Genomic DNA, 17,140 nt, shown 5'->3' with positions numbered 1-17,140 from the left:
GTGTGTGTTTGTGTGTGTGTGTGTGATGGGCTGATGTGGTGTGTGTGTGTTGGGCTGGTTTTTTGTTTGTGTGTGATGGGCTGATGTGGTGTGTGTGTGATGGGGCTGGGTGTGTGTGTGTGTGTGTGTGTGTGTGTGGTGTGTGTGATGGGCTGATGTGGTGTGTGTGTGATGGGCTGGTGTGTGTGTGTGTGTGTGTGTGTGTGTGTGTGATGGGCTGATGTGGTGTGTGTGTGTGATGGGCTGATGTGGTGTGTGTGTGATGGGCTGGCGTGTGTGTGTGTGTGTGTGGTGTGTGTGGTGTGTGTGTGTGTGTGTGATGGGCTGATGTGGTGTGTTTGTGTGATGGGCTGATTGTGTGTGTGTGTGTGATGGGCTGATGTGGTGTGTGTGTGTGATGGGCTGGCGCGTGTGTGTGTGTGTGTGTGTTATGGGCTGATGTGGTGTGTGTGTGATGGGCTGGCGTGTGTGTGTGTGTGTTGGGCTGATGGGTGTGTGTGTGGTGTGTGTGTGTGTGATGGGCTGGCGTGTGTGTGTGTGTGTGATGGGCTGACGTGGTGTGTGTGTGTTTGTGTGATGGGCTGGCGTGTGTGTGTGTGATGGGCTGGCGTGTGTGTGTGTGTGTGTGATGGGCTGGCGTGTGTGTGTGTGTGTGTGTGTGTGTGTGTGTGTGGGGGGGGTTGTGTGTGTGTGTGTGTGTGTGTGTGATGGGCTGACGTGGTGTGTGTGTGTGTGATGGGCTGACGTGTGTGTGTGTATGTGTGATGGGCTGATGTGGTGTGTGTGTGTGTGTTCAGGGACTGCGCTGCTTCAGACTCCTGCTCTGCTGAAAGCGGCATCACAGATGCGTGTACAGCTGCATGCGGCGCTGCAGAAGCCCTGCGCTATGGCCCTCAGCTCAGCAGGTAATGAAGACACACACACTTCAGTTAAACACACCTGAGAACGTCTGATCAGTTCATGAGACGACTTTAAAGAATCGTATTTGTCTTTTCATCTGAAAGAATCAGAATTAACAAGTTGATTTCTTCTGAGTCTGAGGCGACTGTTCATTTGATGCTTTCGTCATCTGTGTCTGTCATGAAAGTTTTCCAGCGGTTCAGGAGAACGTCAGTGTCCGTGAGACGAGAAAACCCACTAAAGACCAAACTGGGAACAGGACCAGCGCTTCCCACATCCTGAAAGATCAGGTGCTGTTTCCTGTGAGACTCACAGCTGCACACATGTAGATGAGTAGATTTATTTGCATCATGGCTTTATATCAACCGTCTCTATCGTCAGTGAAAGACCTGCAAAAGTCATGAAAATTGAATCTTAAAAACGGATGGAAATTGATACCGAAAGTCAACGTATTTCCTTCTAGTCTACACTGTTTCATCAGAAATATAATCTCTATGGAATGAGACGTGATCTGAATCTGTCACCTGACCTGTGCAGGACTCCAGTGACCCGTCCGTGCCCTGCAGAGAGCAGGAGATCCCCACCTTCGACGAGTGGACCAAGATCATGCTGGAGGTGGAGAACGAGAAGAGTGAGTTCTGTCCTGACAGGAGCTGTAGCGCCGGTCCTGCTCTCGCTCATGTGTTTCTGTCCTCCAGGTCAGGTCACACACCTCTCTAACGGCCTTCCTGCTGCCGGGAAGAAGCTTCCGCAGACGTTCACCAACTACGCCTCCGTGGAGTGTGGAGCCAAGATCCTGTCCTCCAACCCCGAGGCCAAGGTTCGTCAGTGTGTCTGTGTCTGGATAACAAAGCAAAAATACACATTGTAGTGTTTGTCATTAAACTATGATTCATGTCTTATGTAAGTTTTTGTCTAAATCAGTCAATAAGAGAATCGGTTAAGCATCTGAAAGCATGATGAATCTTGCTGTATTTCTATTTTCCAGAGCACTTCAGCTATTCTGATGGAGAACATGGACATGTACATGCTGAACCCCTGCAATAACAAGATCTGGTGAGCTGATTGGACTGTTTTAACCTCAAGCAAAACTATTCTGTATGATAACTGTTTTATGTTGCTGTTATTATTTTCTGAGGATGATCTGGAGTCTGATCTGTGTTATTCCTCATGCTCCTGTAAATGAGTGTTCATGAGTAGAAACAGAGATGGGTGATTTCAGGAGGAGGTCTGTGCTCTTCATCGTCTCCTCATCGCGGTGTTTGTGCAGGTTCACCGTGGAGCTCTGTGAGCCCATTCAGGTCAAGCAGCTGGACATCGCCAACTTTGAGATCTTCTCCTCAAACCCCAGAGACTTCCTGGTCTCCATCAGTGACAGGTCAGCACTATTACAGACTGCCTCTTTATTGATGGATTTATTTTGTTATTTTTCATTAACTTTTCATTTTTTTTTTTTAAATGTTTTGTAATGCCATTTTTGTAGTTTATTATTTTTTTAAATCTGTGTTTTGTTGACAAGCAGCACATCTGTTTGTATGTGTGTTTATAACTTGTTTGTTCTCAGGTATCCAAACAAAAAGTGGGTGAAGCTCGGGACGTTTCATGCGCGAGATGAGCGGATGGTGCAGAGTTTTCCTCTGGATGAGCATCTGTTTGCCAAATACATCAAGGTAAGCGAGTCAGACTGAGACTGCGTGAGATGAGTGTGAGGTCAGTGGAGTCTGTGCTCCTCGTCTCAGCTCTTTCTCTCTCTTTTCTTCCCATGATGCATCAGATATTCACCAAATACATTAAGGTTAGCCCTTCTCTCTTTACTCTGAGTGGATGAATGCTTTGAGTGGTCTGGTGTTTGAACACACTTTAGAAGCTTGTCTTCTGTGATTTGACACTTAAAAGCACTTTTCTCAAAAGACTGTAATGCCATCCCATGGTTCATAGCAGCAGGTCAACATTCAGCTCAGTCCCTGTAGTTCAGACCCGTTCACCGCCGCTGCAGATCATGAGTTACGTCACAGATGTGTGTGAACGTCCGTCTGATCTGCTGTTTGCTCTCGCTTGAGCTCAGCCTGGTTTTGCTTCAGATGCTGATCTTTACAGCTAACAGCAAGTGATGATTAAAGCTAATGTTCAGATGCGTGTGTGATTTGAACGGCTGCTCTGTTAGACGCACATGAATAAATGAAGTAATGTCTTGTCTGCAGGTGGAGCTGCTGTCACATTTCGGCTCGGAGCACTTCTGTCCTCTCAGTCTGATCAGGTCTGATTAAACTCCCTGCTCTGAACACACCTCAGCCTCTCAGATGTTCAGTGTCAGTAATAGTGATGTGTGCGAATGCTGACGCTGTCTGTGTTTCTGAAGGGTTTTTGGCACTAGTATGATGGAGGAGTATGAGATGAACTCCGAGCCTTCAGACAGACAGACGCACGTTCAGGATGAGCATGATTACGGTAACGCTCACCGTCTGGTGTGTGTGTGAGTCTGAAGGTGGTGTCAGAGATGCATCAACAGTGTCGTATGTCTGTCTTAATGTTTAGATCAGCCTCCTGATTTTGTGCCGGTCGATGAGAAATCCTCCAAAAACCTGATTGGATCTGCCAAAGGTCAGTGAGATCATCGTTCACAGCTGTGTGTGTGTGTGTGTGTGTTTGTGTGAGTTAGTGTGGTGTTTTTGTGACTGTGGACTAGATTAAAACATAGGGGTGACCGGGTTTTTTCGGTAGTTGCACCTAAACCGTGGAACTGTTGACCTCTGCATGTTAGAGCAGCTCCAACTTTATTTACATTTAAAGGGGTCATGACATGGGTTTTTTTATTTTATTATTATGGTCCCCTAGGTGCAATTATAGTATTACTATAGTTTAAAAAAAAAAAAAAAAAACTTTAAAAATGTAGTGAATTATGACATTTTTCCAATTATGACATTTTTTTTTGATCCTTTGATTCAAACAGTCTGTTTTTGGGTTGTTTCTCCTTTAAGAGTTCAGTGTTAACGCCCACTGTTATGATTGGCTAACGACAGTGCCTATGGATCAATTATTAACACCCCCAGCCAGAACATTTGTGGATTGAGCGTAACTGTTTAGTAGCGGGTGATGAATTCGAAGTGATGGCTCTTGCAATGATAAAAACTTTATATGTTTGAGCACATCTGCGTGGCATTGTAATTTTCCTGTACACAGACCCACTCGCTGTCCGTCGACTGAACACTTGTGAGGCGCGCGGCGCGACAACAATACGAAATGAGCGTAGTTGTCTTGTGCTGGAGGCGGTCATATGCAAATGGTTGGAACGTCACTTCGCACCGTGACGTCACTTCTTACCATGGATCCAGAACGAGCTGTATTTAGAGCTTGATTAAATAAATGGCTCGTTTATAATGGGGAGGACGTCTTAAGCTATGAAACTTGCAGGATGTTTTAATGGTACAAAGACCTCTTATATTCCAAAAGATCAAGGCAAATTTGGTTTCTCATTTCATGACCCCTTTAAAACTCGGTTAAAAATTCATTTATTATCTCAGGTCTTTAATTCAAATGGGCATTGAAGTGTCACTGAACTTTTTTTATTCTGAATCTATTGTTGTATGTTGATGTTTTTATTTGTTTCTGCTTTTTTGTTGTTGTTGTACAGCACCTTGGGCAGCAGCTGTTGTATTAATGTGTGCTTTATAAGTGAAAGAAACAGAGGAACTGATGCTGTCCTGTGCTTTCAGATGCTCTTCTCACTATGGTCAACAACATTGCTGCCAGTGTGCTGGGTGCGCCTCCAGAGAGCACCGCAGGAGCAGGTCTGATCTCACCTCACTTCCTGCTCACGCACCAAAACACCTGATAAAACGTTTTTCATCATGAGAGTGTTTCTGTGTTTCAGGAAGCTCCTCTACTGAAGGGTTAAACACGACAGAAGAGGTTTTCCCTGCTGGATCGATCCACACCGCTGCATCCACCGGCTTCAGGAAGGACCTGTGAGTTCACCAGACATTAAATCACATTTAGCATTATTTTTAGTGATGTTATTTTCAATATTTGTCTCTAAAGCGGCACCTTTCACACGTTCGTTCCTCACATTTTCATGTAGTGGTTAGTTCTGGGAAACTTTCAGCAGGACACACAAATGTCTGACGGTAAAAGCCATTAAGACATCGAGTGAGTGCTGATTAATGTTTGCTGTTAGATGGTGTGTGTTTTTATTTTTATTTGAATCAGACTGTCATTCTGTATGTAATGTGGCAGCTCCTAGTAAAGCTGTCAACAACAACATCATCATCATAATAATAATAATAATTATATATATTTTATAATCACCTTTGACAGCACTCAAGGTCACCTTACAATCTTATCATAAATATCATCCTAGAAAACTTCAATACTAACAACATTACAATACTATAATATACAAGCAGACACTGGAGGATACGGAGCACAAACATAAACAGGTGAGGGTTAGAAGAGTGAAGACTATCACGGTTTCTAATATCCAGAGAAATCCATTAATGAGGGGCAGCAGAACTAAAGTTCAAACGAATACATGATAGAAGGAGAAAAGTGAATGAGGACGCTCTAAGAGGATGAGTAGGAGTGAAGACAGAGAGGTGAGAGAGTAAGATTACTGAAGATCGACATCAGTTCAATACTAAACCAGAAGCCCGTGCAAGTGTTGAAGAAATGTGTTCAATACAGGGATTTCTGCACTGTAAGACCTGGCACGTTAAGATTACTCAAAACATTTGTGGAAACTTATTGTCTTTAAATATTTGAGTAAACAAGATAATTTTTTTTAAGTTAATAAAGCTTAAAATTTTGATGACGAGGGGCAGGGCTGAGAGCCATCGGAGCCAAGCCTCGCTTCCATGATCCCACCCCACCCCACTCATCACAATGATAATCATATACAACTAACTTACATTAACAGCATTCGTTCAGATCTTTATATTTCAGAGCTAGTTAGCAACAGCACACTGGTTTGTACTAATGTAGTTATCAGAAAGACTCACAATACTTGCATGTAAATATTCAAACATCATGCAGTATATATAGCCTTTAAGTCTTGCTTTCCATCCTCACCCTAACCACAGGCTCTACTCTTCACCACAGCTGAACACTACCAAACCAACGTAACAGAAACACATGTGAATCCTAACAGAACACAACATTTACGTACTGACTTATGTCTCTCTATGTTAATCTTGTGTAAAAACACACAAAATAACACAATTTCTACATTTATTTTCCTTGTTGGCTGATGCAAAGCATGCTGGGAACTAGAAAACGCCATCATTTCAAGTTCACCTTACTACAACAGCATTTTGAGTTTACAGAACTTATTTCAATTAAGTCCAATGAACTTTCATTATTATTTGAGTGAAATTAACTTTAATTTTTAAATTAATTAAATTTTACAGTGTGGAAATAATTAAAGCAGCTGAATTCTGGGCTAGCTGATGTTTAGAAGGAAGGCCAGAGAGGAGAGCAGTGCAGTAATGACCAGTGCATGTGTGAGAATGACAGTGTTATTCAGTGTAAAAGAGGGATGAAGATGGAGGAAAAAAAAGTGAGAGTGACGTGACATACAGCCAAGTGTGGTGACCCATACTCAGAATTGGTGCTCTGCATTTAACCCATCCAAAGTGCACACACACACACACACACAGAGACATACTCACCCACACCCAGAGCAGTGAACACACACACACACACCCCAGACACACACACACACACACACACACCCACAGCAGTGAACACACACACACACACACACACACACACACACCCAGAGCAGTGAACACACACACACACACACACACACCCAGAGCAGTGAACACACACACACACACACACACCCAGAGCAGTGAACACACACACACACACACCCAGAGCAGTGAACACACACGCACGCACGCACGCACGCACACACACACACACACACACACACACACACACGGAGCAGTGGGTATTATTTATGCTGCGGTGTGTTCAAATAATAATGAAAGTTCATTGGACTTAATTGAAATAAGTTCTGTAAACTCAAAATGCTGTTGTAGTAAGGTGAACTTAAAATGATGGCGTTTTCTAGTTCCCAGCATGCTTTGCATCAGCCAACAAGGAAAATAAATGTAGAAATTGTGTTATTTTGTGTGTTTTTACACAAGATTAACATAGAGAGACATAAGTCAGTACGTAAATGTTGTGTTCTGTTAGGATTCACATGTGTTTCTGTTACGTTGGTTTGGTAGTGTTCAGCTGCTTTAATATGGGGGTTCGGTGTCTTGCTCAAGGGCTCCTCAATCCTGGTATTGCCGGCCCGAGACTCGAACCCACAACAGTCAAACACTCTAACCACTAGGCCACGACCTCCCCTGATTGATGTCAAGTAAATGAAAATATACAGAACCAGTTATTAACATGGATATTGTGCTAGACTCTTAATTTATTGATTGACAGTCGATCAAATCTCAACTTAATAAAGCCTGTTTTTACTTTTGAATTTTGCATTTGGTGAGTGTAAATTTTGGAGTCTAGCCAGTATTACATCATATTAAGTTAATGCACCATGTTGAGGCTAATTCACACGGCACAGACAGAGCCACAGCACAGATGCTGATCCGACAGAACCTGCAGGATTGACCTGTACATGCAGCACAGCTAAAGGCGTTTTCTCCGTTCAGGCCGGTGACTGTGGCGGCGGATCCGCTTGATGTCGTCAGGGTCACAGAAACCGCCAGCATTACTCAAGAGACGGCAGCGGTACACACCCCGACGCTCACTGACGCTGCTGGAGACGCTCCGGCACAAACTGCGCCTGACGTAGAGCAGATAGTCACTCTGCTGCCCGACGCGGAGGACGAACCGGACCGGTCCTCTGGGAGAACTGAAACAGATCAGCAGAATGAAAACACTGCCTGCTCCCGTTCACACAGACTCTGTCTTCAGGAGCACCTTCTGCAGCGCTGCTCCTCTCCAGACTTCATTCAGAAGAGCAAGCCGAACTCACGGTCTCACGCTGCTCCAGCCGTCATGACCCCATCTATACCCAAAGGCACAGAGGAGCCGGACAGTCCAGTCATTCACGCCCGAGTCCTGCCCGACCCAGAAGATCTTGCACCCAGTCTGACTTCAGGTCTGCTCAGGCTTGTTTCTGCTGACTCTCCGTCCTCCAGAGTGACGCAGCCCATTGAGCTGATGTGTCCGTCTGCCTCCGAGTGCCTTACAGCCACAGCTCCTCAGCAGAGCATTGATGGTGTGCGTGAGTCCAGCGAGAAGCCTGTTCCTGAGACGCTCTCGGACGTCATCACCACATCTGCTGCACAGAGGAGAGATCAGGTGTTGGTCTCATCAGAGCAAGCCAGCCTTGAAAATTGCATTTCAACTCCTACTGTTTCCATCAATACAGCAGATGGGTCTCCGCTTTCTTCCGTATCCGCTCTTGTGGATGAACCAGCGGTCACTGGTGCAGCCCTGACGCCGGATTCAGACGGGTTCGCAGGGTCAGCAGAGTCCAAAAGCAAGGAACTGTTCGATGATGAAAGCAGCGCTCATATTGAGCAGATCTACACGGAAACGCAGACCTCCAGCGACGCGCCTGCACACGGCTCCAATCAGAAAGAGTCTGTGTTCATGAGGCTCAACAATCGCATCAAAGTGCTGGAGATGAACATGTCCCTCAGCGGACGCTACCTGGAGCAGCTGAGCCAGAGGTGCGTCTCGCTGACACTCAGCATAACTCCGCTGTAATACATACTGTTAATGTGATTGAGATTTGGGTCATCTATATCCTTTAGTGAATCTGCTCGTGTTTCTCATTGGTCCAGATACAGAAAGCAGATGGAGGAGATGCAGAAAGCCTTTAACAAAACCATCATCAAGCTTCAGAACACATCCAGAATGGCAGAGGAGCAGGTCAGAGACGTCTCGAGTCTAAATCCATTCAAAGCACATCTAGTTGGTTCCGTCCAGGTTCCTCCTGTTCAGAGTGTGTTTAGACATGATGACGTGAAGATCGGCATCAGCATACTGTTCTCTGTCTCAGTGTTTCTGTGTTTGTGTTGTGATTTCAGGATCAGAGACAGACGGACTCCATCCAGGCTCTGCAGGCTCAGCTGGAGAACATGACGCAGCTCGTCCTCGGTCTGTCTGTCAGCGTGAGCCGACTGCAGCGAGAGGTGATCAGTTCACTATCAGTTTATCATGACAAAACACTTCCATCAGACGAGCAGCAGCTAAAGATCTGCAGGGATCCATCCATATCACCGACTGAAATGAAGCTGCTGTGTTAATTAAACACTGCTCACCTGAAGCTGTATAACAGATATTATGCTGCTTTATTAAATCATATTACACTAGTGTTTTCAGGATCATTTTAACATCTTTGGACCATGTTTCATTGTGATGCATAACAGAATATTTAAAATATATCTTTATCTACAACAGATGATTATGATTAAAATGAGCCAACAATGAAATGCAGTGCAAAGATGATGAAGTGATATACCTGACCGACTGAACACACGCGTGACTCTAGGAGAGAGATGCATGTAATCACAGATTCTCTGGAAGCACAGATTTACCAGAAGAAATTATCTCTAAAAATATCAGTGCAAGTTCACTTATCGGGAAAGTTGATTATAATTGAATTTTCCCAGCTGTCAGCCGATAACACATTGGCTGCTGATAGACTGTGCAGCTCTCTTTATGAACAGAGATGAATGAAGGAGACGGTGATGATGATGATGATGCTGTGTTCTTCAGGTGTCTGACAGACAGAGCTACAGCCTGCTGTGTCTGCTTCTCTGTGTTCTTCTGGGGCTGCTGATCTGTGTGAACTACCGTCAGATATCAGAGAGTCCTGCCATCGATTCACAGAGATCCTGCGGACTGGACAGGTCAGGAGACGACCGGGGCTTGCAGTACAGCAGCTGTGTGTGTGATCTGTGTCTGAAAGAGCATGTGATGTTGTGTTTCCAGAGAGCCGTCAGATGATGAACGCGTGCTGCTGAGACGCAGAGCCTCTGATCCGCCGTCACTCTCGTCCCTCCAGACGCCTGACGGTGAGTTCAGGATGGATTCAGTGAATGATTCCTCCGATCATGTGCTGTTTAGAGATCAGACACACTGTTGGCAGTGAAGTTTGCAGAGACAAACATGTTTTTCTGCCTGGGATGTAAAACTCTGGCTATTGTTGCTCTTTATTTCAGGCGGTTCAGGAGAAACCTACAGCCTTAAGCATTTGGAAGATTGTCAAGTTAGTAGAAAAGTATGATGGGTGTTTCATTGTTGATGCATTGTTCTAGACTTTGGTTTTTAAGTGTAATAAACCCGGAAAACTGCAACATCTTTACAGTCAGCTTCTATTTCTTACAGAAGAAACACAAAATGAAGCTCAGCAAAGCTCCAGAGATGCCGGCTGCTCCATCGCTCGCTGACGGGATTCCCCAGACCACCATCGGTCCTCTGGGATTGGAGACGGGCCCTCATCCGGACGGCAGAGACGTGATGTCCGACGGCAGCTCTGAGGGCTCCTCGCAGGCTGATGAGACTCTGTTCTGTGGAATCGCCACGTGTGCTCGTCTGTGTGAGGCGTTACCTGCTCCGAAACGCTGGACTCAGAGCAGATCCCAGCATCACCAGCAGCTCCCACAGTGCAGCGGCCCGCCGCCGGGGCTCGGACCCGCACACAACCGCCTCTGAGACGCTGAGAACTGAACTGAACCGAAACGACTGTGAGACGCTGTGAGAAGTGAACCGAAGTGACTCTGAGTTACACTGGAGATGCTACACTGGGCGCTAAACCTGCACAGTTGGGATTGTTTTTTCTTAATTATGTGCTACAAACCTTCAGACAATCATAAATAAAACATAAATTATCAAAGTGTTCACTGAGTTTCTTATATTTATAGTGTATTCTGACCCTCAAGTCAAACCCGTATGACTTTCCTTGCAGTGCAACAGACTGAATATGTAATTATCACATTAATATTACAGTAAACAATACATTACATTATCACAAAACATAAATATATTGTTGCATTAAAGAAAAGGTTCAGGCTAATACGGCCGTCTCTGGAGAGACTCTGGAGAATGAGCTGCACACCTCCATCAGATCTGAACTAATGCACTCACACAGTGTCCTCTTCTGTTCTCTGTTCTTGGTTCCTAGTCTAGCGCTGTAGTAAACCCAGGAAACCTGACGGTGTTCACAGAGTATTGCTGGCTCTGACAAATGTTCCTCTGCTGGAAACAATGGCAGTGGTGCACGGTAACAGCATTTTTTTTACTTCGTTACTGTACTTCAGTACATTTTAAGTTTATGTAGTTTTAGATAGATAGATACAGTATATCTCAAGATAATTTAAGATGATGGTAGTTTTGTTAATTATTTTATTTGTTTTTAATTTTTGACTCCGGGCCGTTGAATTATTATAAAGATAATGCACACCTGCGGTGGTGATTCACAGAGTGGCCGTTACATTATTTTTCTAATAATTCAACGGCCCAGAGTCAATTATTCTGCTTATACTACAGTTACCACTCCTCAAGACATCGATCAGATGATATATTTAAAGGAATTTGTTTGGTTTTTGTACTTAAATCTCTATTGTGAGTAGGATTATTTCTTCTGCATCTCATCCAAAGCCTCTTTTGCTGGTTCCAAAACGTCATTTTAAAGCTGGTAACGGAGACTTGAGCCGTTGATAGCATTCTACTGCAGTTATTAATGAAGTTATTAGAAAGAGAGACAGAGAGAGAGAGAGCTAGTGTGAATTACCTGTGTGTGTCCCTCAACAGTGTTCTGCAGCAGCGTCTCTAAACAGCGCTCACTAGTGAGAGTTAGTCCTGTGTGCTGTATAGGTACTGTATGCTAATTTCTGTTATAACAGTTAACTCTGTGAAGTGATATGAACTGTACTGCGGTCAGGAGATCTGCCTGGAACTACGTTCGCCGTGCGTTTCCCAGAAAATAATTACTGGTGCGTTCAAGTCCTCCTGGGAATTTCGTTCGTACGAGGAGGGAAGTCGTGCTGACGACGTGAGGTGCGTTCAAGTCAGTTTCAGATGGCGCTGTACCTTCTTTTAATGAATAGCAAGAAATTACAGCAAGGTTTAATAACCCTGGTTATAGAAAAATGCTAAACGGAGAGATAAAAAAAAAATGTTAAAGCCATGTTCAATGTTGCGAATCAAACCATTTCTCGTCTAAAGGTGCACAAATGTTAGGATATTTAGTTGTAATTCATTAACTTGCTGCTTATAACAAGATTAATGATGATCATGATAAATGACAGTTTATAGACTAGTAAACATTGAAATTCAATTAAAATTTACCGTCAACTACAGACGTTGCATCCATTGATTCCGCCGTGTTAATCACTGACACGCCCCCAACTCGTACAGATCGGGGCTTAAAGAAAATCCCGAGCTCCCCACTGGTATTTACGATATTGTGGTGGCGTTCATGTGCATTCAACTCGTAAATACGATCGATACGAGATGACTTGAACGCACCATACCTCAGAACATTCATCAGCCAATCAGATTCAAGCATTCAACCGCCCCGTAGTATAAAAATAAATACTCCATACACGCACATACAGTATGTGTATTTTATATATGTAGGTATTTTGAGCAGTAGGATTATATAAAAATATACAATATAAAATTAATACGAAAGTTACAATTACAAAATAAACATAATCGATCAGTACTTTTAATACTTAAATACAATAAAAATCTAATACTTCTGTACTTTTACTAGAGTACAATCAAAAAGGAGTACTTTTTTTTTTTTAAAGTAAGCTGCTTGATTCGTGTAGTGGATCTCCGCAGCAGATGTGAGGATCAGGTTAGGGTTAGTTAAGCCCCGCCGGCTGCGTCACAAATCTGCGGTCTGTACTCACACTTCCTGCTCTCGTTACTGAAGGGTTAGGGGTCTCGCTGAGGACAGATTTCAGTTCTGCTGCTGATGCACAGTGATCTTCAGAGGAATGTGGACGAGGGATGTTCATGTCAAACCACTGGCATAAAGCCAAGGAATTAAAGAGATGTAGCTGTGAAAATGAAAGGCTCTTTCCTGTTTTAGTCATTTAGTTAACAGCAGCACAAAGTTATTGGGTGGTTACAGATCTCAGATCAGTGCACCTCGGTGACTAAAACATGAAGCTCAGAAGTCAGTGATGTTGATTCACTATCACAGACTCTCCTCTAAACCACAGGAAGACTAGAACTGCTGTCTGCCAAATGATCTGACATCTATGTTTAGATGATGTGGGTGGTGTTATTCACTCGAATGTAATTAGGAACAACACTGTGATCAGTGGTTCTGGACAGTTTTCAGGGGAAGCTGCTAAAGGAAGATCGATTTGTTGCTAAATGACACTGTGATGACGTCATTACATAGCCATTACACAAAACAGCATTTTTACGTAGAATACACAACGATATTACTCAAATCTCAGCGAAAAATATTTTTTAAATGTTATTTGTTCAAAAAAAAAATATATTTTTTTTTGTAAAAGTAACATAAATAGCACATCTTTATGATCAGATTTTTTACAACATTGAATTATTGAACAGTTACACATTTTATGTATTTCTTATTAACTAGTAAAAGTGCCCATTCTGAACAGTTATAGTTTTAAGCAGTGTACTGGTAGTTAGTGTGCTACACAAGTCTATAAAAATAGGACACATTGTACTGTTAATATGAAGGAACAATATGTATTTATTTTTCACAGGTGTCTTGCCTGTGTTTTAAATCCCACATTGCATTTTGTGTTTTCAGGTTACAGCTTAGTGGATAACATCCTGGCAGAAAATGACTAGTACCTTTTCAGTTTCTCCACATATTTTGTTCTTACAGTGTACCTAACTGAACAACAATCATATATACAAGCTTATAACATGCTGTATCATAAATGTGCATTTATTATTGACCATTTGGAACAAGCAACTTAATGCACATTTGAGCTTATAACATGCTGTATCATAAATGTGCATTTATTATTGACCATTTGGCACAAGCAAAAGCTTTTTAAAAAAAACAGCATCTTTCTCTGCATTTATTATTGACCATTTGGAACAAGCAACTTAATGCACATTTGATGTTTGTTGTCACAGGTTCATGTGCTGCTTGGCTGCTAGCTGTTCAATGGTTTCCTCTTTTTGTAAAGTTGCCAAAAGCTTTTTAATCCAGAAAACACAGTCAATTTTAAAAACATTGAAAAAGGTTTGTTGCTACTTGGGTTTATGAATAAAAAATTTTCCAAAAAAAAAAAATTGCTAGGAATCTAGCAACAAAATTGCTAATTAGATTATTTGAACACTGTCCATTAATAAAAAGGCGGACAGGGAAGGCCGATGATGGTCTAGCGTTTCTGTTTCCCCAAAACACTGCATTTATCGTCTACAGTAGGGATGACTTTACAGATAATTTTGTTGGCAGGGTAATAATGGTGAAGAATTTTAAATGATATTTCTTTCACCATGTGGGTTATTCCATGCTCTATTCCAATTCATATTTTCATACAAGGGGGACCATTTGTATCTGGAGGCAGGATAGATTTTGCACATAGAAGGTTTTTTATTACTTTGTTGTTAAATTTTCTGTCTAGAAACGATAGACCATTTATTGAAACACTGCTGGAGAGAGATTTATTAAATTGATCCAAAAACTGTCTCATTTCTAAGTAGGGTGATGATCCCTTGGGGTATAGCTTTGGTTACAATATCAATTCTTTCTTGGATCAAATTTTATGGGTGAAAGTCGTCTAAGTTAAATTAAATTTATGGGTGAAGTCGTCATAAGTTATTTGATTTGAGTTCATTATATTGGGATACCAGTAGAATATCATGTTTAAACCAGTTTTCATGAAGAGAGTCTTTTAACACTGGGCAAAGGCGGACGGAGGCCGATGACGTCACCCGCACCACGCCCTCCTGCTCATAGAGAGCTACATGGGGGTTTGTTTGATTTAGATGACTCTTTAGGGTTATGAGATGGTTTCAGTTCCACTCTGATTCCATATGAGGGCGCTCACAGGACGAGTGCAGAATGAATGGAGGTCAATGGCGGTATACCCCTCAAAATCCACTTTTCTCAGGATATAATTTTTGTCTAGTAATTTGAATGTTTTATTCGAAAGGAGATGCAAAGAAATTACACATTGCTGGGTGTTAGAGTCACTTATTTGCTTTAAAAAGTCTTTTAAAATGTCAATGACGTCATACGTTATGCGTTCATGTTCATAATGCTAGCGTGTTATGGGCAACAACAACTCAACCTGTAAGAAATCGAAAGGACATAAGTAATCGTTCATTCAACTTTCGACCTATAACCCATGTTGAACTTGCAAAACCTACAATCAGATCTGAGATTTCTCAACGGCAATTGGGTGAAAGGGACACATTTAGCCGTCTAGCCCATAGACTCCCATTCATTTTGCACTCATGGCGATCGCTCCCAGTGGAACTCTGGTGGAACTGCAACCAAAATTCGGTACAATAGGACTTAATAGAGAGTGGGAAGGTTCTCCGTAGACGGGCTCTGGCGCAAGCCTATGGAACCAGGGGGCAAGGAAGTCGACCGGAAGTTGAAGTCGGCCGCGTGCCGCCATCTTGTAGCAGAACTTCACTTGCGTTAGCATCCCATTGACTCCCATTCATTTTTGCGTCACTTTGACAGCGGATAACTTTACATCTGAGGCGTTTAAAGACTCCATTTGTCCATTATTTATTTCTAAAGATACACGACAATGTATAAAGGGCTCCATTACCTTCTATGTTACATTATGGCCCCGTAGAAACAGTTTTTGTAAAAATAGGCTAACGATTGCGTCGTAACCACTCGACTCTCTGTCGCACAGTAGAGAAATTACCGTACAGACAGGAGGAGAAGCTCGCAGGCAATCGGGGAGACGTCAAGAGATATGGCGTACTGGCGTTACATTTTAAAATACTATACAAAATAATTAATCAGAATACTTACTCCTGCTCACTCACGCCAAAGAACTCCCCGCTCAAACTCGCCGTCTCTGCAAGATTAACGATGGCAGTTTGCACGCACAGCTACTAGAAGATTTACATCTGTCAGACAGGTTGCTGACGTCATCAAGCTTAGTTTGAGTCTGCGCGTCAGAAACGGAAGTTCTAAAAATCGCTAAAAACGGGCTTCACTTGTCTCAATTGAGTTCCAATGGGGTCGCTGTGTCCATTTCTTTTACTGTCTATGTATGGAACGCAGATGCCGCAGTCCTTAAGTTACATATCTATGGTTCCGCCTCTCTCTCGCAGTCTCACCTGGGAAAGGTCATCCCGTTTTCCGGCGGTTTTTACAGCATCTTCGAATATTCTTTTATTATTATGGTGAATGACGTCACGTTGACCGTTGCAAAATGGCGGACGCGTCTGCGTGTTTGTTTTTTTTTTCTTTTTTATAAAGCTTTATTAAATTCTTACAAAATACAGACAGCAAATTCAAGAACAAAATACAGTTATAACATATAGCGAGAACAAAGCAAAACAGAAAAAAAGAAAAGAAAAAAAAAACCCCGAGAGTATTTCATGTAAACAGTTTTAGGGATTTACAGATGTCAATAGTCCTTAGAGCCTTAGTGTTTTTTGACAAAGAGATAGTCATCATATATTGTTCAAGTTCTTTCTTCAGTAGAAAGAATTCAGGCTTGCTATTGGTGAATTTGCTCTTGTGTATATGAAATTTTGCTAAAAATAAAAACAGATTTATAAAATAAAAGGCATTACCATCTTTGTGATTAAAGTGATGAAAACCAAAAATAACATTCTTAAAATAAAGGTGAAAATCAGAAAATACAAAATCAGCAATAAACCTTTTGGAAGTCCCTCCAGAATTTGTCAGTGAATTCACATGACCAAAATAAGTGCGTAAATGTTTCAGGTTGCCCTTGGCAGAAAGAGCAGTTAACATTTATATTAGACTTGAATTTTGATAGATAATGTCTTGCAGGGTAGAATTTATGTATCAGGTTTAAATGAAATCTCTTTAATTTTATTTGTTAATAAGAACTTCTGAGGTAAAGTCCAAACTTTTTTCCACTCAATATCAGCCACAAAATTAGACCAATAAAACGTGGCTGGTGGGATAGAAACTACAGCATCCTGGAACATAGATCTTAATGGACTTCAGACGCTTATCAGATGAAAAGCAAACCTTACCAAGAGAAGACTGACACACATCAGGAGGAATAAATGATAAGGGAGGAGAGCTGTAGGA

The 17,140-nt window shown here is 42.4% G+C and overlaps 1 protein-coding gene across 3 annotated transcripts in view; it reads left to right on the top strand.

The window, feature by feature from the left end:
* Positions 1–10,770, top strand: part of LOC109060780 (SUN domain-containing ossification factor-like) — a 17,707-nt gene extending 6,937 nt beyond the window's left edge. The window contains exons 4-23 of one of the 3 annotated variants that reach the window (XM_042768595.1): positions 798–905; positions 1,088–1,190; positions 1,438–1,531; positions 1,599–1,720; positions 1,889–1,956; positions 2,171–2,278; positions 2,465–2,570; positions 2,675–2,695; positions 3,102–3,157; positions 3,260–3,348; positions 3,436–3,501; positions 4,614–4,688; positions 4,772–4,865; positions 7,566–8,594; positions 8,709–8,796; positions 8,955–9,059; positions 9,646–9,779; positions 9,862–9,944; positions 10,092–10,138; positions 10,258–10,770. In XM_042768595.1, the coding sequence (XP_042624529.1) occupies positions 798–905; positions 1,088–1,190; positions 1,438–1,531; positions 1,599–1,720; positions 1,889–1,956; positions 2,171–2,278; positions 2,465–2,570; positions 2,675–2,695; positions 3,102–3,157; positions 3,260–3,348; positions 3,436–3,501; positions 4,614–4,688; positions 4,772–4,865; positions 7,566–8,594; positions 8,709–8,796; positions 8,955–9,059; positions 9,646–9,779; positions 9,862–9,944; positions 10,092–10,138; positions 10,258–10,584 (2,923 nt within the window). In that variant the 3' untranslated portion in view covers positions 10,585–10,770. Of the gene's footprint in view, positions 1–797; positions 906–1,087; positions 1,191–1,437; positions 1,532–1,598; positions 1,721–1,888; positions 1,957–2,170; positions 2,279–2,464; positions 2,571–2,674; positions 2,696–3,101; positions 3,158–3,259; positions 3,349–3,435; positions 3,502–4,613; positions 4,689–4,771; positions 4,866–7,565; positions 8,595–8,708; positions 8,797–8,954; positions 9,060–9,645; positions 9,780–9,861; positions 9,945–10,091; positions 10,151–10,257 lie in introns of all 3 variants that reach the window. The other 2 variants (XM_042768588.1, XM_042768603.1) reach the window with 2 other exon arrangements.
* The last annotated feature ends 6,370 nt before the right edge of the window (positions 10,771–17,140 follow it).

Source organism: Cyprinus carpio, chromosome A2 (assembly GCF_018340385.1).
Source record: "Cyprinus carpio isolate SPL01 chromosome A2, ASM1834038v1, whole genome shotgun sequence".
Classification (NCBI taxonomy): Eukaryota; Metazoa; Chordata; class Actinopteri; order Cypriniformes; family Cyprinidae; genus Cyprinus; species Cyprinus carpio.
This window is presented reverse-complemented; position numbering and strand designations above follow the sequence as displayed.